This window comes from Sardina pilchardus, chromosome 15 (genome assembly GCF_963854185.1).
Source record: "Sardina pilchardus chromosome 15, fSarPil1.1, whole genome shotgun sequence".
NCBI lineage: Eukaryota > Metazoa > Chordata > Actinopteri > Clupeiformes > Clupeidae > Sardina > Sardina pilchardus.
In genome coordinates this window covers 12,459,837-12,473,785 of record NC_085008.1, presented here as the reverse complement: position 1 = coordinate 12,473,785, position 13,949 = coordinate 12,459,837, and the positions used below count along the sequence as shown (strand labels likewise).

The 13,949-nt window shown below is 42.8% G+C and overlaps 2 protein-coding genes across 4 annotated transcripts; one reads left to right on the top strand and one right to left on the bottom strand.

Moving 5' to 3' along the window:
• Positions 1–55: 55 nt before the first annotated feature.
• Positions 56–10,466, top strand: axdnd1 (axonemal dynein light chain domain containing 1). Of its 2 annotated transcripts, none has more exons than XM_062556571.1 (25): positions 56–362; positions 561–736; positions 825–928; positions 1,070–1,175; positions 1,619–1,704; positions 1,800–1,856; positions 2,123–2,231; positions 2,513–2,634; positions 2,728–2,868; positions 3,320–3,424; positions 3,640–3,760; positions 3,997–4,098; positions 4,482–4,648; positions 4,753–4,822; positions 5,016–5,250; positions 5,522–5,738; positions 6,630–6,723; positions 6,948–7,150; positions 7,509–7,599; positions 7,838–7,978; positions 8,628–8,828; positions 8,986–9,096; positions 9,186–9,277; positions 9,649–9,779; positions 10,186–10,466. In XM_062556571.1, the coding sequence occupies exons 1-25, from the start codon at positions 278–280 to the stop codon at positions 10,293–10,295; spliced, it is 3,177 nt and encodes a 1,058-aa protein (XP_062412555.1). In that variant the 5' UTR covers positions 56–277; the 3' UTR covers positions 10,296–10,466. The 2 variants fall into 2 exon arrangements, with proteins under 2 accessions (XP_062412555.1, XP_062412554.1); XM_062556570.1 differs by having other exon boundaries at positions 56–371.
• On the bottom strand, positions 10,331–13,933 carry nphs2 (NPHS2 stomatin family member, podocin). 2 transcript variants are annotated; one of them, XM_062556577.1, is made up of 9 exons: positions 13,840–13,933; positions 13,048–13,380; positions 12,745–12,848; positions 12,511–12,583; positions 12,350–12,432; positions 12,055–12,258; positions 11,852–11,907; positions 11,693–11,771; positions 10,331–11,034 (listed from the first exon to the last, which is right to left on the bottom strand). In XM_062556577.1, the coding sequence occupies exons 1-9, from the start codon at positions 13,877–13,879 to the stop codon at positions 10,747–10,749; spliced, it is 1,260 nt and encodes a 419-aa protein (XP_062412561.1). In that variant the 5' UTR covers positions 13,880–13,933; the 3' UTR covers positions 10,331–10,746. The 2 variants fall into 2 exon arrangements, with proteins under 2 accessions (XP_062412561.1, XP_062412562.1); XM_062556578.1 differs by lacking the exons at positions 12,511–12,583; positions 12,745–12,848.
• Between the last annotated feature and the right edge of the window lie 16 nt (positions 13,934–13,949).

Below are 13,949 nucleotides of genomic sequence, written 5' to 3'. Positions count from 1 at the left end.
ACCTTTTGTTTACCATAGATACACGATGGTGACCTTGGTAACAGCTGGAGGGGAAATGAGTGCGGAAGATGACTAGCGTTACAGTTTTTACTCGAGCAAACTCAAGGTAGCTTAGCCTAGGCCAATATATTTGAGTGATTTTCTTTCTATCTGTCATGAAAATACAAAAACAGTCTCAATCGGGCAGTGTCAAAAGTTTGACATTCTGCCACTCATTTTGCAAGTTTAGGCTACGCTTTCTCGAATGAACTGCGGCTGGTGATCTGCTGTGACCATTATGTCAGCGCTGGCAAAGTCATGTCAGGCTTCTGTGTGGACTAAACAGGAGGGGGAGAAAACTAGTTCCCCTGCACCCCTTCAAGGTGATAAAAGTAAGATATCACTATTTATGACAGTGAAGTTTGTTACTGAGTTTCTCTTCAAAATCCAGCATGCTAAGGATTAATTTACAAATTAAATAGACCGTTGGCAAACATGTTATGGACAGTTTAGCCTATTGCGGTAGGCTATTTTTGATCGTAGGCCTATTCACATTTTATTTTCTATAATTTTGTGCCCAGCGAAACTTCCTGATCTACAAAGTAAAATTGGAGAAACCGATAGAACATCCTTACAGGTAACCTCGCTTCGTAATGACTTGATCCCAGAGGAGCTCTTGGCAACCCTCACCTCTGCAGCACACCCCTATTGTAAAGCAGAATGTTCTAAAGCCAGCAGGACGTCCCAAGCCTGCAAGGTTTGTGTAATGTCAGGCAATTAACAAATATTGTGTAATCATTTGAACATACTGTAATTGAATGTCTTTTTCATACTTCTTACTGTAGATCCATGGCCTGCGATGCCCAGATCCAGTGTGGCATCATCCTCAGGGGCGGAAGAAATACAAGTATCTTCTGGACCAACCTGTTTCTTTAACTGGAGCTGGCAGGTGTGACCAGAGTGAATCATGTTTGCACTTGTTATTTACTTGGTTAGCTATTCAGTTGCAAATCAAACCCTCTCTCTGACATGTTTGGTGTCTAATATTTGAATACAATCAACATGAATATGCTTCTGTGTTTCTCAACAGAGACATCTCTTTTCTCTGTGATGCAGTGGCTTCAAAGAAGGATCATATTCCTCTACCACCCACAACAGACAGGGCCAGTTCACCCTCCTCACCCTCACCACAGAAAGTAAGCTTTACGGTTGATAAATACTTGAACAGCCGTCTGTTATGTTCAGATGGACTGGCTCTCCCCTCTGAGGTGATGCACTGAAAGAGGTTGACTCTAGATAGATAGATACAGTAGATAGATAGATAGATAGATACTTTATTGATTCCCAAGAAAATTCAAGACTCTGACTTGACCTGATCAAAATGGCTACACAGCCATTACTGTAAGTAGATCAGATTGTACCAGAGCAACAGCTTCACCCATCAGATGAGTTAGATGAACTCTCTCTCTGCTCTACTGCCAAAGAATCTGGACTGGGACTAGATTTTGATCCAGTCTTATGCATGTATATACGACACGTATGTCCTGTATTGACTAGAACCGACTATTTGTAAACTTGAACTTGATTTGAATGTTATTTCTCATGTTTAAACTCACTGAGCTTGTGTTTTTCCCCATAGACCACGGGACCAGTGGAGACACTGATACCTGAGGAATACCACATTGTGAAGAGCAAGGGAGTAAAGGGCCTTGAGTTTTATGAGGAGTGAGTTAACGCCAACTCTGTCCTGATACGAATATTCAATTTCTGATCAAACTCATAATTATTATTATTACACAACCGTAACCTTATTTTTTCAGTAAATACACTGTTCTTCTGGAGGATGAGGACAAGATGCTGAGGATTTTTCCATCTATGTAAGCGAGCATGAAGTCTTCTTTTCTTGGGCTGATGGAGAAGAATGTCCTTTTTTGATACAGTAGCGCAATAAAATAATTTTATGTCATATGGTCATGTTATGATAAAGAGGACCTGGTGATCCTAGGTCCTATCTGTAAAGATACATCTTTTTTTTCTGTGTGAAGAAAGGTTTTGCAAATTTAAGGTCCTGTATGGCTTATTGTATGGTGATAAGAGAGAGCATTCACTGTGGAAACTGGCCGTGTCTGGGTATGGTTGTCAGGAAGCCAAGTGGGCGACTGGAGGCAGTACAGCTGCTGAGGGTCATGGATGAGATGCTGGACAAGGCAGGAGTGAATCTGGACAGTACTGAGCTGACCGGCATTTCCCAGGTAAGAGGACCCTTGACCTCTCAACGCACTTGCAACGCAACACACTCCCAAATGTTATCTAGCTATCTACTTCAGGTATTCAGGGTGTTCAACCATTTGACATTTAGTGAAAATGTATACTTTTGAGAGGGTTTAATTATGTGGTCATTGAGATCATGATGTTTATTTGCAATGGAGTTTGCTGTTTATTTGCATGGAGCTAGTTGCTGTTATACTGTTTTGGGTGCTGATATGATGTTTCTAATGACTTTGGTATTTGTGCTCCCCCTGGGTTCTGACAGATCCAAGGCCTGCTGGACCTGGTGCAGGTAGAGCAGAACATTTACAACATCGTCTTTCACGAGGTCATCCGACAGGTCAGCGTGGAGTGTGCCGAACGAGGCCAGATCCTGGCCAAGCTCAGGTGCGATTATCACAAGCTGAACATTGGAATGGGTCTCACTAACGCCTGATTCTGGAATTACATACTGTACATGTGCCCTGTTTGTGCATCCAGACAGAGATATGTGGCACTGCTGGACCGTATCCCGAGGAAGCTGCGGGGCTTGCACAAGGAGATGCTGTCCCTGCGTGCTCTGGACCGGCGTCTGACTGACGAGATTGTGTGTTTCAAGAAGTCCATAACACATCTCACTGTGTAAGCAAGGATTTGGTGTTAACTGGCAGGACAATTGTCTGTTTCCTTAAAGGTTCTGTTACAGAGGCTCAGGGATAAAATGAATGTTGTGTTATTGTATAAAGGTTAAGTTGATTTTAGTCGTCTTAAATTGGTAATGAATTAAGTCAGCTAGATATCACCACAGTGATGCCAGTGTGAGTTCTCTATCTAAGAATGGAGGTAAGAGCAGGATCCCTGCCTGTCATCTTTTGCCAGTAGTATTGACCATCACAGTCAGAATGTAGTTGGCATTGTGTCTCTCAGCAGATGATGAAGATACAAACAGACTTTCACAACAAATGCATATAATAACTATGCTATGCCTGTGACTTCAGCTGATGTTTACTGTACATTTGTGTATGGGTATGGGTCATCTACTGCTTTGCTGCGCATCTCAATATTGTTGTGTGCATTGGTGTGTGTTTCTCAGAGAACTGAGCAGGATAAAAGAGCATGATGAGAATGTGTCCGATCAGGCTGCACGAGCACAGAAGGAGCTGTCCAAAGCACTGGATCAGTCGCAGCGCAGCTCTGAGTGAGTGAACTGACACCAAATTCCAAACAATACTGGGTCTTTTGTAAAGCACTTGCTTGCCATTGGTATTATGAAACCAGCAGGTAAAACAGTGAAAATTGATTGACTGATTTTTGACTGATCATCACGTTTTTCCTCTGATTGTTTATCCATCATGTGAATAACAATAACCAGCACCAGTAGTACATGCATGTTCCTCCCCTTGTGTGATGCAGCATGGTGGGAGAGTATCATGACCTGTATGAGATGCAGCGGCGGAGGCTGGAGAGGCAGGTGCTTCGCCTGACAGAGGAGCGTGATCTGTGGAGCGGTGTCACCTACAGCCTTGCGCTCAAGGTCAGCTCAAGGTCACACAAACACATCCACATTCCCACATTCAGTACAATACATACTGTACATTATATCAGTTCAAAGTAACCCAGCAAAAGTCAATTTTATTCCCCTTCAGTGACACTGCAATTGTCCTGAGTATTTCCTTTTGATTCGCTTGATGTCTTGCTCCATAATAGCTATGCTGTTGTCTGAAATGATAAGCTATGGGTTTACATCGTTTGTGTTCTCTTTTGTCACAGGTGATAAAGTTAAATAATCTGCAGCTGGTCAGTCGACTTCATGTGAGCGAGCAAACCTGGACCAAGACAGCAGAACACTTCACTGTCTTCCTGGCGTCCAAGGTAAGATTTTTTTTAAGCCGGATGATTTAACAGTAGCCACATTCCCATTAAACTGTTCCGAATTCAAATTTTGTTTAATCTGTTTACATGGGGCTCATCCCTCGATCGAATCTTTGATCGGAAACCTGATTGACTATATGGCTAATAAGAACAGAATACACCACCCCTATCATTCCAATTAAAATTCTATTCGGGTCAGCAGTTTTTTTTTTTGATCAATGTTCTGTGTTCTACATGAATGACTTCTCAAGAGCTTCCTCAGAAGCAGCCTTAGATATCCTTTAATGGAGTAATATTCTTCCTCCTGTGACAGGATATGTGAAGTTTGCTGTCTTTGCAGGACACTCCTGTGACAGGATATGTGAAGTGTGCTGTCTTTGCAGGACGCTGAGGACCTGAACAGCATTGCACAACTCATAGACCGATGGAAAGAGCAACTGACTGACTTTGTTCGGAAGCTGAAAGAGATTGAATCCACTCAGTGTGAAAATATTAAAGCAATGCAGGAGGGCATGAACCACTGGCATGACTTCACCCATACCAACCTCAAGTAAGAGGATGTAATCATATGCAGTCAACAAACTAACTGGACAAATTATTGTGAATTCTGTTGCTTGCTGACATACAGTAATAATGGGTGGTCATTTTTCGCAGAAAACCAGATGTGATATTTGACAAGCCATCAGAAGAGAAGTTATTACTTGATTTGAATGCGTGGTCAGTGGTGAGGATGATTATGATGAATATAGTTTCAACATTTATCACACTTACATATTAATATGTGCATGCTGGTGTTGCTGTTGGTAGAGAGTGTGTGTGTTTGTGTGTCTTTGCACGTGTACCATAACTACCTGGTTATGCATGTGTGCGGTAGAATTAGATCATCCAACAATCTCCAGCACATCTCTGTTTTACAGATGTTGACTACCCAGTGTGAGCGCTACGGAGGAGAGGAGCTGCTCTCTGGGCAGGAGACTATACACACACTAGTGCAGTTGCAGGAGACCTGGCTAGAGGTGGGGCTGCAGGTGTTCCGCAGACACCCTGCCCCAGATGGAGAGCCACCCAAGGGCCAGGAGGCCATGAAAAAGATCGGTGTCTCTGTCTCCGAGCTCCACAAGCAGATGGGCACCCGCATCAATGGAGAAAGTGGTGAGAGACTAGACATAGAAATACACAGACGATTTAATGTGTCCATCCAACAACGCTATTTGAATATTTGATGCTATATCAACACACAGTTCCATCCAGTATCTTTTTGGCAACAGCACCTGCTAAAAGTACTGTACAGTATGTGTTACTCTTGGTCTGTAGTTCCATATTTATTACGTTCAATACATTCAATTAGGTAATCACACAACAAATATTACGTAGTGCTGTATTGGTGTAATAAAGTGCAGCATTAACCATCACATGTTTGTAGGTATTCACAAGGAGCTGATGTCTTTGGTGGGCGTGCTGGAGTTTTGGATCAGTAAACTGAAGAATCTTAGTGGTCGGTCAGAGGGCCTGCCTCACTGTGATTGGCTGAAGATGGAGAAAGGGCTGACTAACTGGACCAAGCAGGCTGAGAAGGCCCTGCAGCTGGTGGACAGTGTGCAGTGTGAGCCGGACCGGATCAAGCAGAGACCTGAGAACAGGTGAGGACTGGTCTGGGGCCTCCTGCTATTCAAATACTCCAACAGGATGCCTCTGAAGTCACAAAGATAACCAAATGTCAGCACGCTGATTAGTTTTAAGGCCAGTTCAAACACAAGATCCGCGACGAAACGAGCTGCAACATTCTAAAAACCAGTAACTTTCTGCAACAATGTGTTCTAAAACTGGGGCGTTCAGACCACTGCAACGACATTAAAACGGCAACAATGTTACCATAACAACCTTCTAGGCGTGAGGACAAGATAGAAGATTTCAGCCAACAAAAGTGTTCTAAAACTCTGCAACTAAGATTTGACATGTTGAATGTTTAGCGACTGCTTGCAACTGCTTGCAACTGCTTGCAACTTTTGATTCACACCGCCGCAACTGCTCTCCGCAACCGTCTCAGACCGTCGCGAATCTTCGGTTTGAACTGGCCTTTATGTTCATTTTGGTTTACATGTCAACCACTTGACATGATTGTGTGTAGCATTAGCGAGAAGAAAACTCACATGCAGTAGATCTCTGTTTCTCGAGGTCACCAAGTACTGTCTGTATGGAAAAAACAGTGGGCATGATTTTAAAAAACACCCCCAGAGTGTAGGCAGCACTATTTTTTTTGTACCACTACTACCCTATGAGATCTATGTGAAATAGTTGTCCTTTATGGCCCTTTTCTATATTTCCGGGCAAAATATTCACAGGAAATCACGTAATCAAGTATAATAGCAACACACGTATTTAATTTCCTGTCTGATTTTGTGTGGATATTTCGTCTGGAAAATTTAGACTTGGTGTGAAATAGCCTTTAGGTTCTACATGTCACCTTTCTTATATTTTATTTGGCACAGGGTAGGACATCAACTTGTGTATTGCTGTTTTATTCTTTTCAGGATAGTGATGGACAACATTTTCAGTTCAATGCAGGACTTCATGGCCACTCAAACAAACTTCTTTGAGTGTGAAAATCTGAGACTCTCTGAGGAGGTAGATGCTGAACCGTGTGATGTCTCTTACAGAGTCATCCTTTGCTTCATTTTTCCCATTTTAATTATTATAACAGCAGATGTTTTAGTTGGTTTGCTCTTGTCTTGTAACATCGCATGTATTGATTGCATGTATATGTACAGTACATGTAAGATTATAAGTCTGTTGCACTTTGTGTATGAAAAATGTGTTTCACTTGAATTTCTATTTTTCCGTCTGTGTAGGTCAGTTCCATTCACACTATGCTGACCCGCTGGATGGTAGACCTCTTGCTCCTCATGGTGCCCGATCACTGCGATGATCAGGAGCCATTGTCAGCCCCAGAGCCCAAACCCAGTGTTGGGAGTGAGGGACCCATGCAGAGACTAGAGGAGGATGCCAAAAATGTCTCGCAGAAGGTGGACTACTTCTCCAAATACATCACATGGTAATCTAATGAGATCATGTAGGAAATATTTTGTCCATTTAGAGCACAACATAATTTTATGTAATATATCAGTGAGCATATTATTTTGCGATTATTGACCTTTTGTGATTACGGGCCTTTTTAATGAATCATGAATCTTCTTAATAAAAACACAGATTACAAACTGTCAGCAAGATTTGGTGACATCTGTGATTTCCGCAGTGTTTGCTAACAAGTCTGTTCATAGTCCTCCCTGCAATTTCAAATTATGGCCCAGTGATGAAATGCTGTAGTCATGAGCATTTCATATTGTCATTGTTTAAGTTCAGACTTTGGTAATATTTAGTATTACTGAGGTACTGTATATCAAATCCCTCAGCTCATGTCAAGCCATTGTGGAGGAGGAGGTCAAGAAGAACATGTCACAGGATGAAACCGAGAACGAATTGTATGAACTCAACAAACTACAGGTATGAGTCTCTTCACTGTATGAGGTGGCCAGCTAAAACCTGTTTTTAAAATTTAGATTTCAGACTGTTCAGTCATTATTAATTAGCCATAAAAACCCACCTAATCAGATAATTACTCCATGTCTTGATATGTGTGTGTGTGTGTGTGTGTGTGTGTGTGTGTGTGTGTGTGTGTGTGTGTGTGTGTGTGTGTGTGTGTGTGTGTGTGTGTGTGTGTGTGTGTTTTATCACGGGTCAGAGGGAGTGTGGTGCGTGGGTGGATGCCTGTGGCATCCTGCTGTCTGACGTGAAGGGGGGGCCTGTGGAGCTGCAGGGCTCAGAGAGAGAAGCGCTGCAGTCCAGAGCTGAAAGCTCCACCTCACCCAGCCAGGACTCTCATGTGAGGATGATGAAGACTACAGTACAACCTGTTACAAAATGATTAGTCGATGTTTAGTTGAATTCTACCATCATAACTCAGTTTTTAAAGACGATTAGGAGGCTGACTCTCTATAGACACAGTGCCATTAATTACAGCTAACTAGCTATAACTGTGGTGAGATATTTGGTGATGTATGGCTAAAACAATGTTTAGCTGCTTACAAAAGTATTTGCCTGGAATTGTAAAACAAAAAGCCTACATATTGCCTAAGAGTATGTTTCAGACTAAGCATATTTTTCACAGCTGCCTGCGTCCATTTTATTATGATCCTAGACCATGTTTTCAAAAAAGTCCTCTGCTCTTTTAAAAGTGTAATCATGGCGGTCTTTTTCTTCATCTCACACTGTATATTGAGATTATTGACAGCTGACCAATCACCAGCAGAAAACTGAAACCTGTGGTTAAGATGCTTCAGGCTGCTTTTTGGAACAAAAACAATGGCAGATTTATTTTATTTTTTTTAACTGCACAACTTCTCTAGTCAGAAAAAGAAGCCAAGTCTGAACGTAGCAGCCTAATACGGTTATTGGTATTGCACATGGTTACAGTGAATGTTTTCAAATGCTGTGTGCTAGACTGTGAAATGTACTGTATGTGTGCTATGTAGATGGATGTGACAACACCCAGACCCAAAGTTACAGAGAAATCTAAAGGCAAGAAAGAGGAGAAGGAACATGAGATGAAGAAGGAGAAAGAGAACAAGGTGAAGGAGAAGACAAAACAGGTGAAAGAGGAGGGGGAGGTGGAGGAGGAGGAGGAGGAGGAAGAGGAAGAAGAAGAAGAGGAAGAAGGCAATCATCAATCTGAGGTGTGTCAGATGTATACATTAACAGATACATTTGTTACTTTTTTTTTTTAGAAGACTGCCATCACTTAAATATTACAGAAATAATAACTGCACATTTCTGATATATGACTCTATGGTGACTGGCGTGCCTCCTGCTTGTCATTGTGCTCACCCACAGCAAGAGGAGGGAGGGAGTTTGGAGACCGAGGGAGGCATCCTGAAACTAATTGGCCATGATGGCAATATCATTGAGAGAACTCTGGGGGAGGACAGAGTGCCACTACAGGGGGTCAGTGGAATGTTTTGGATGATTTAATCTTCAGGCACAAAGAATGCACGTCTAAGGACTGACTGTTTTGCTCTTGAATTTTTTCGTAGACGGTCGAACTTGTTGTGCGCCCTCAAACACCAAATGCCCAAAGAGCTTTTGATGCCTTGACCACTGTGGACTCCCTCCAGCAGGAATTACTGTATGTTTGGACTTTTCAGATCTGTCTTTTGATAAGATACGCTGACCTCTAAAAGGAACATAACACCCTACATATACAGTATTTGGTGCCATTTTCATTGGTAGTAATAGTTGTACGTTACATCAGTTAAAAGCCAGGCAACCATAATAATCAGAAGGGCAAGATATCAATATTGTTACATTAACCAAAGGGCCACATCTCAGTCTGTAGGTTCCATTCCATTGTCATTCTGCCTTTAGTTGCAGTATATTGGTGTACCTATTCAGTGTATTCCTTCAGATATGGTTATGGTTATGCTTTTTGGCAGACGCCATTGTCCAAAGGTGAGATAGATCATGAAGAGAAGTGGTGCCCTTGTCTGTGTGTTGCAGTGAAGTGGAGGTGCGTGCCCAGGGGGCCGAGGCGCGAGCGCTCCAGGCAGAGGAGGCTCTGCAGGCCGCACTGGAGAAGATCCAGGACCTGGAGCGCAAACTGGAGGACAAGCCCAGCCTGGAGAACAAGGGTGAGCACTGAAGCCACCACCACATCACACTCACAGGACACACTCACAGGACACATCCACCACCACATCACACTCACAGGGCACAGCCACCACCACATCACACAGCCACCATCACACTCACACTTACAGGACACAGCCAGTCACCACATCACACTCACACTTACAGGACACATCATTGGCAAAGCCTCTATTTATATATTACATGTGCCTCTTCAATTATGACAGAGCCACATTTTTTGTTCTGATATACAGTATATGCAGTATGTGTAATGCTTTTAGCTGTATAGACATGGTTGTGAGTGCTTTGTATTGCTGCTTAAAATGTTCTTCATAATGTGACAGATGTCTGGTTTGGGGGGAAAAAAACCCAACTAATCAAATTCCCTTTATTCTGATGACATTACAGGATCGGTAAAGCCCATGTTAGGGACGGCACCCTTGGGAAGCATCGGAAGGAAACCATCTGGTTCCAATTCCAGGTCAGAGGGAAACAAGCGGTTCCACAAAAGGCGCTAGGAACTCACACGTGGAGAAGGAACTTTGTGTAAGGGAATTTATTTATGGGTACATAAGAGTTCATGAGGTGTGAACGTGTATTGCACAAGCAGTGTGATCATCTAACCTGGTGGTGTCCTCAGCACTTAAAACGTAACACATGTTTTAAAGACAATAAAATCATTCACTGCCAGCTTATATTTGTGCCTCTGAGTAGTTAAACATGTCATTCAAATCCACAAAATGATTCATCATTGCATTACATGAGCACTCCATCCATTCAGATTGTCGGTAATTGCATTATACACAAGGGGGTGTCCTATTTTGATTATGAAAAGCCTGTAAAATTGGATGGTGATAACATCCAGGAAGCCTTTTTGGGCTCCCTTTTTTGCCATTGAAGTAGCTTTCAGTCCAAGAAATTCGTCCAAGCTAGTCTGTAGATGGTAAACATCACGTGCATGCCAAACCCTCACATCATTGGAGAATCTTTGCCACTGGCATCACCTGCTGAGGCGCTCTGCTGGGTCATGGCCACTGGAGGCAGGGTGATATTGGTGATGTTGGGGAGACAGGGGAGGTCAGCGGGCAGCGGGAGGGCGCCGCGGGGCAGGTTGAGCACCAGGGCCGAGCGCTCCGTCTGCAGGCTGTGCAGGAGCTGGAGCAGGCGGAGCTGCAGGGCACCGGGGGACCCGGAGAGCGCATCGGTGGAGGCCCTCAGCACCTCACAGGCTGCCCGCTCCCCTTCTGCCGCAATCACCTAGCAGGAATCAGCCGGACATTAGGGGGCGCCACTGAACTGCCATGGGAGTAAGTACACCGACATGTAAAGATGATAATACTGTACATAGGGCCCCTCTCATTTGTCTTTTTATCTATCCTCCCTTCTGTCCTCGGTCCTCATTCCCACTGATCTAGATACAGAATGATGGGGCGGCAACAATGGGATAGTCTATCCAACGTCCTTTATAGATCAGTGGGAACGAGCCTGGAGGACTGAGCATCGAGGAGAGGTTGAGAAGGGGTCATAGTAGTGAATGTACAGTACTTATTATCATAAACCTACATTTTCAAATGAATTTAAAAACATTATATTGAAATTCAACTGAGACAGTGCTATACTTAAGACATTTTTGACTCAACTTATAATGACATATGCAACTTAATCCATTTACTTGTGTGCAGAAGGCATCTGATGTAACCTGCAGCTAAAGCCCAATTCACACGAAAAATTCCCGACAAGCCGAGACCGAGTTGCAGCGGTGTGAATTAGAAGTGGCACAGAGTTGCAAGCCGTCTCAAAGTATTCAATATGTTTAGTTGCAGTTGCAAGGTTTTAGAACGTCGCGTCTCGTCTCGTCTCGTCGTGAATCTTTGTTCTGAACCCTACTTTAGATGACCTGTGTCAAAGTTCTGACCTTGATGTGCGCCTGTCTCTTGGCTTCGGCCTCAATAGCAAAGTTGTGTTGCAATTCAGGGGGAAGATAAATGTCTTCACTGAAAAAGACATACCAAACTTACATTATAAGACCTGTGTGAGTGTTTTAAGTAACAGAATGTCATACCTCATTACTTACATATCTGCTCTTTCAACTTTGATTCCCCATATGCAGACCACAGAATCAAGAGAAACCTTAAACAGAAATAAGAGATTAAACTTTAGAAATGAAATGACATGGCATTCTTGGTGCCTGATACAATACATCAAAGATAGATGTTTAGTTAAAAAATGTATTATTTCTTGCACATTTGAAAGCAATTTCATGGGGATTAAAGATACCTGAATCTTCTGAGCAATCACTTTCCTCTCCAGTAGTACTTCGGTGAAAGTGTGATGGGCAAGAATCTCTTTGTTTGAGAGCTGCATTAACCCTTCCAGTATGGATGGGACCAAAGCAAGTGAAGCGTAACACAAGAACAGGTTCTCAATCCGGTAGTAGCACACTGCACTCAGTTCTGTACTAACCAGATCTTTTGTTACCACCTAGACACAAACCAGGCATTGATGACATAATCATTTCTAGAGTGTATTTACATTTACTGTATCAACTAGGACGTGCATCCAATGGACTTACTGTGTGACGAGGTACTTTAAGCGTTTTTAATCGAATGTCGATCTTATGGCAAACATCCAGAAATGGAAGGGTGAAAATGAGCCCTGGACAAAAACAAAACAAATGCTTGCATTTACAGCATCTTCAGCCACAATGGTACTGGTTCCAAGTCAGGTCTATACCTGGTCCTCTAGGCTTTCTTTGAAGAAGATGTCCAAATCTAAAGATCATTGCTCTCTCATGTTCTCTCACTATCTGATAAACAAAAGGAAAAAACAGACATTCAGACATACAGTATAGACAACTTGCACAATTCTGACCCATGACTCAGAAAGAAATAAAATAAAATTGCATTTTTGATGACATACCATGGGTAATCACTGTAATTTAAGGGAAAGATACACATAAATGTTTACCTGTAAACAGAACCAGATGGAGAGAGGAAAAAGTAAGATGACTACTGTAACAACCAAAACTAACAGCAGAAACTCACAGACACCCATATTCCTGGGTTTCACACCTGTAGATAAAATGTAATTCATAGTATTAAGCAGTATACAATTCAACAGTCCAAGCGCAGCATTTCAGATCATTCTACACTGTTGGGTGATCTGATCTATGCAAAAGTTAGTAGTTACCGGCAATTTCTCTATGACTTCAATGTTGTTGTTTTTTTTCAGTCACTAATAACACTAGCAATGGATTTCTATCAGACGTACCTTCCTCCTGGCAGCCACTCTCCAGGAGCCCCAGTAACTCCTCGTGGTGCTCCTCTTTCTCCCTCACCGTGTCCACATTCACCACAGTACTTGCCACCTTAGCTTCTCCCTCTTGAGCTGCCGGCTCACTTGACTGGGTCAGGTTTTCTGTCAGGGTTTCCTTATTCTTCACTTTATGTTTCCTCTTGGGTGGCTGTGGTGGCCTGGATGGTCTAGTAACTTGATGACCGTGCCCTTCAGCTGCAGATGAAGGGTTGATGTTTTTGTCCCTCGGGGGTCTTGAAGTGTGGTGGATAACCTCAGCCTTGACCCTTCTCTCCACTCCATTGTCTACTGAGGGAAGCATGTCAGTTCAAGTTCATATGACAGTACCTCTTCAAGCAAGCACCAGAAGCAATCTGGATCAGCCAGACTTTCAAGGTCCAAAAGAACACAAGCCGGAAAAAAGGACTGGGTATAAGGTCAACCTACAACATACAAACTGACAGATCAGGTCAGTTCAACTTGACATATTTTCCAAGCATGTGATAAAACCTGTGTGGATATCTTGCAGGCTCTTCGCCCAGCCTACTCTCCAAAGAAAAATAGTAGCCTATAGGTTTTTTTTTTTTTTTTTTTTTTTATCAACCTGAAAGTTGGAAAGCCTGAGGATGTCCATTGTCCAGTGTTTTTGTTATTTTTGCTCAAGGGGAGTCATCCATCCTCTTGGAATGTGCAGACTCGTGGCTTTCTTTCTTACAGAGGGAGAAGAGCCTAGCTGCTTCTAGATAATTAAATAATGTGCAAACCTACTTGCAGCCATAAAATATTGATACAAAAGCAAATCAACCATGATGACTTGAGTCCAAGTTTTTGTAAACAGAAGATTCCTCTGTAGCAGTGAGTGTTCATGCGTATGCGGC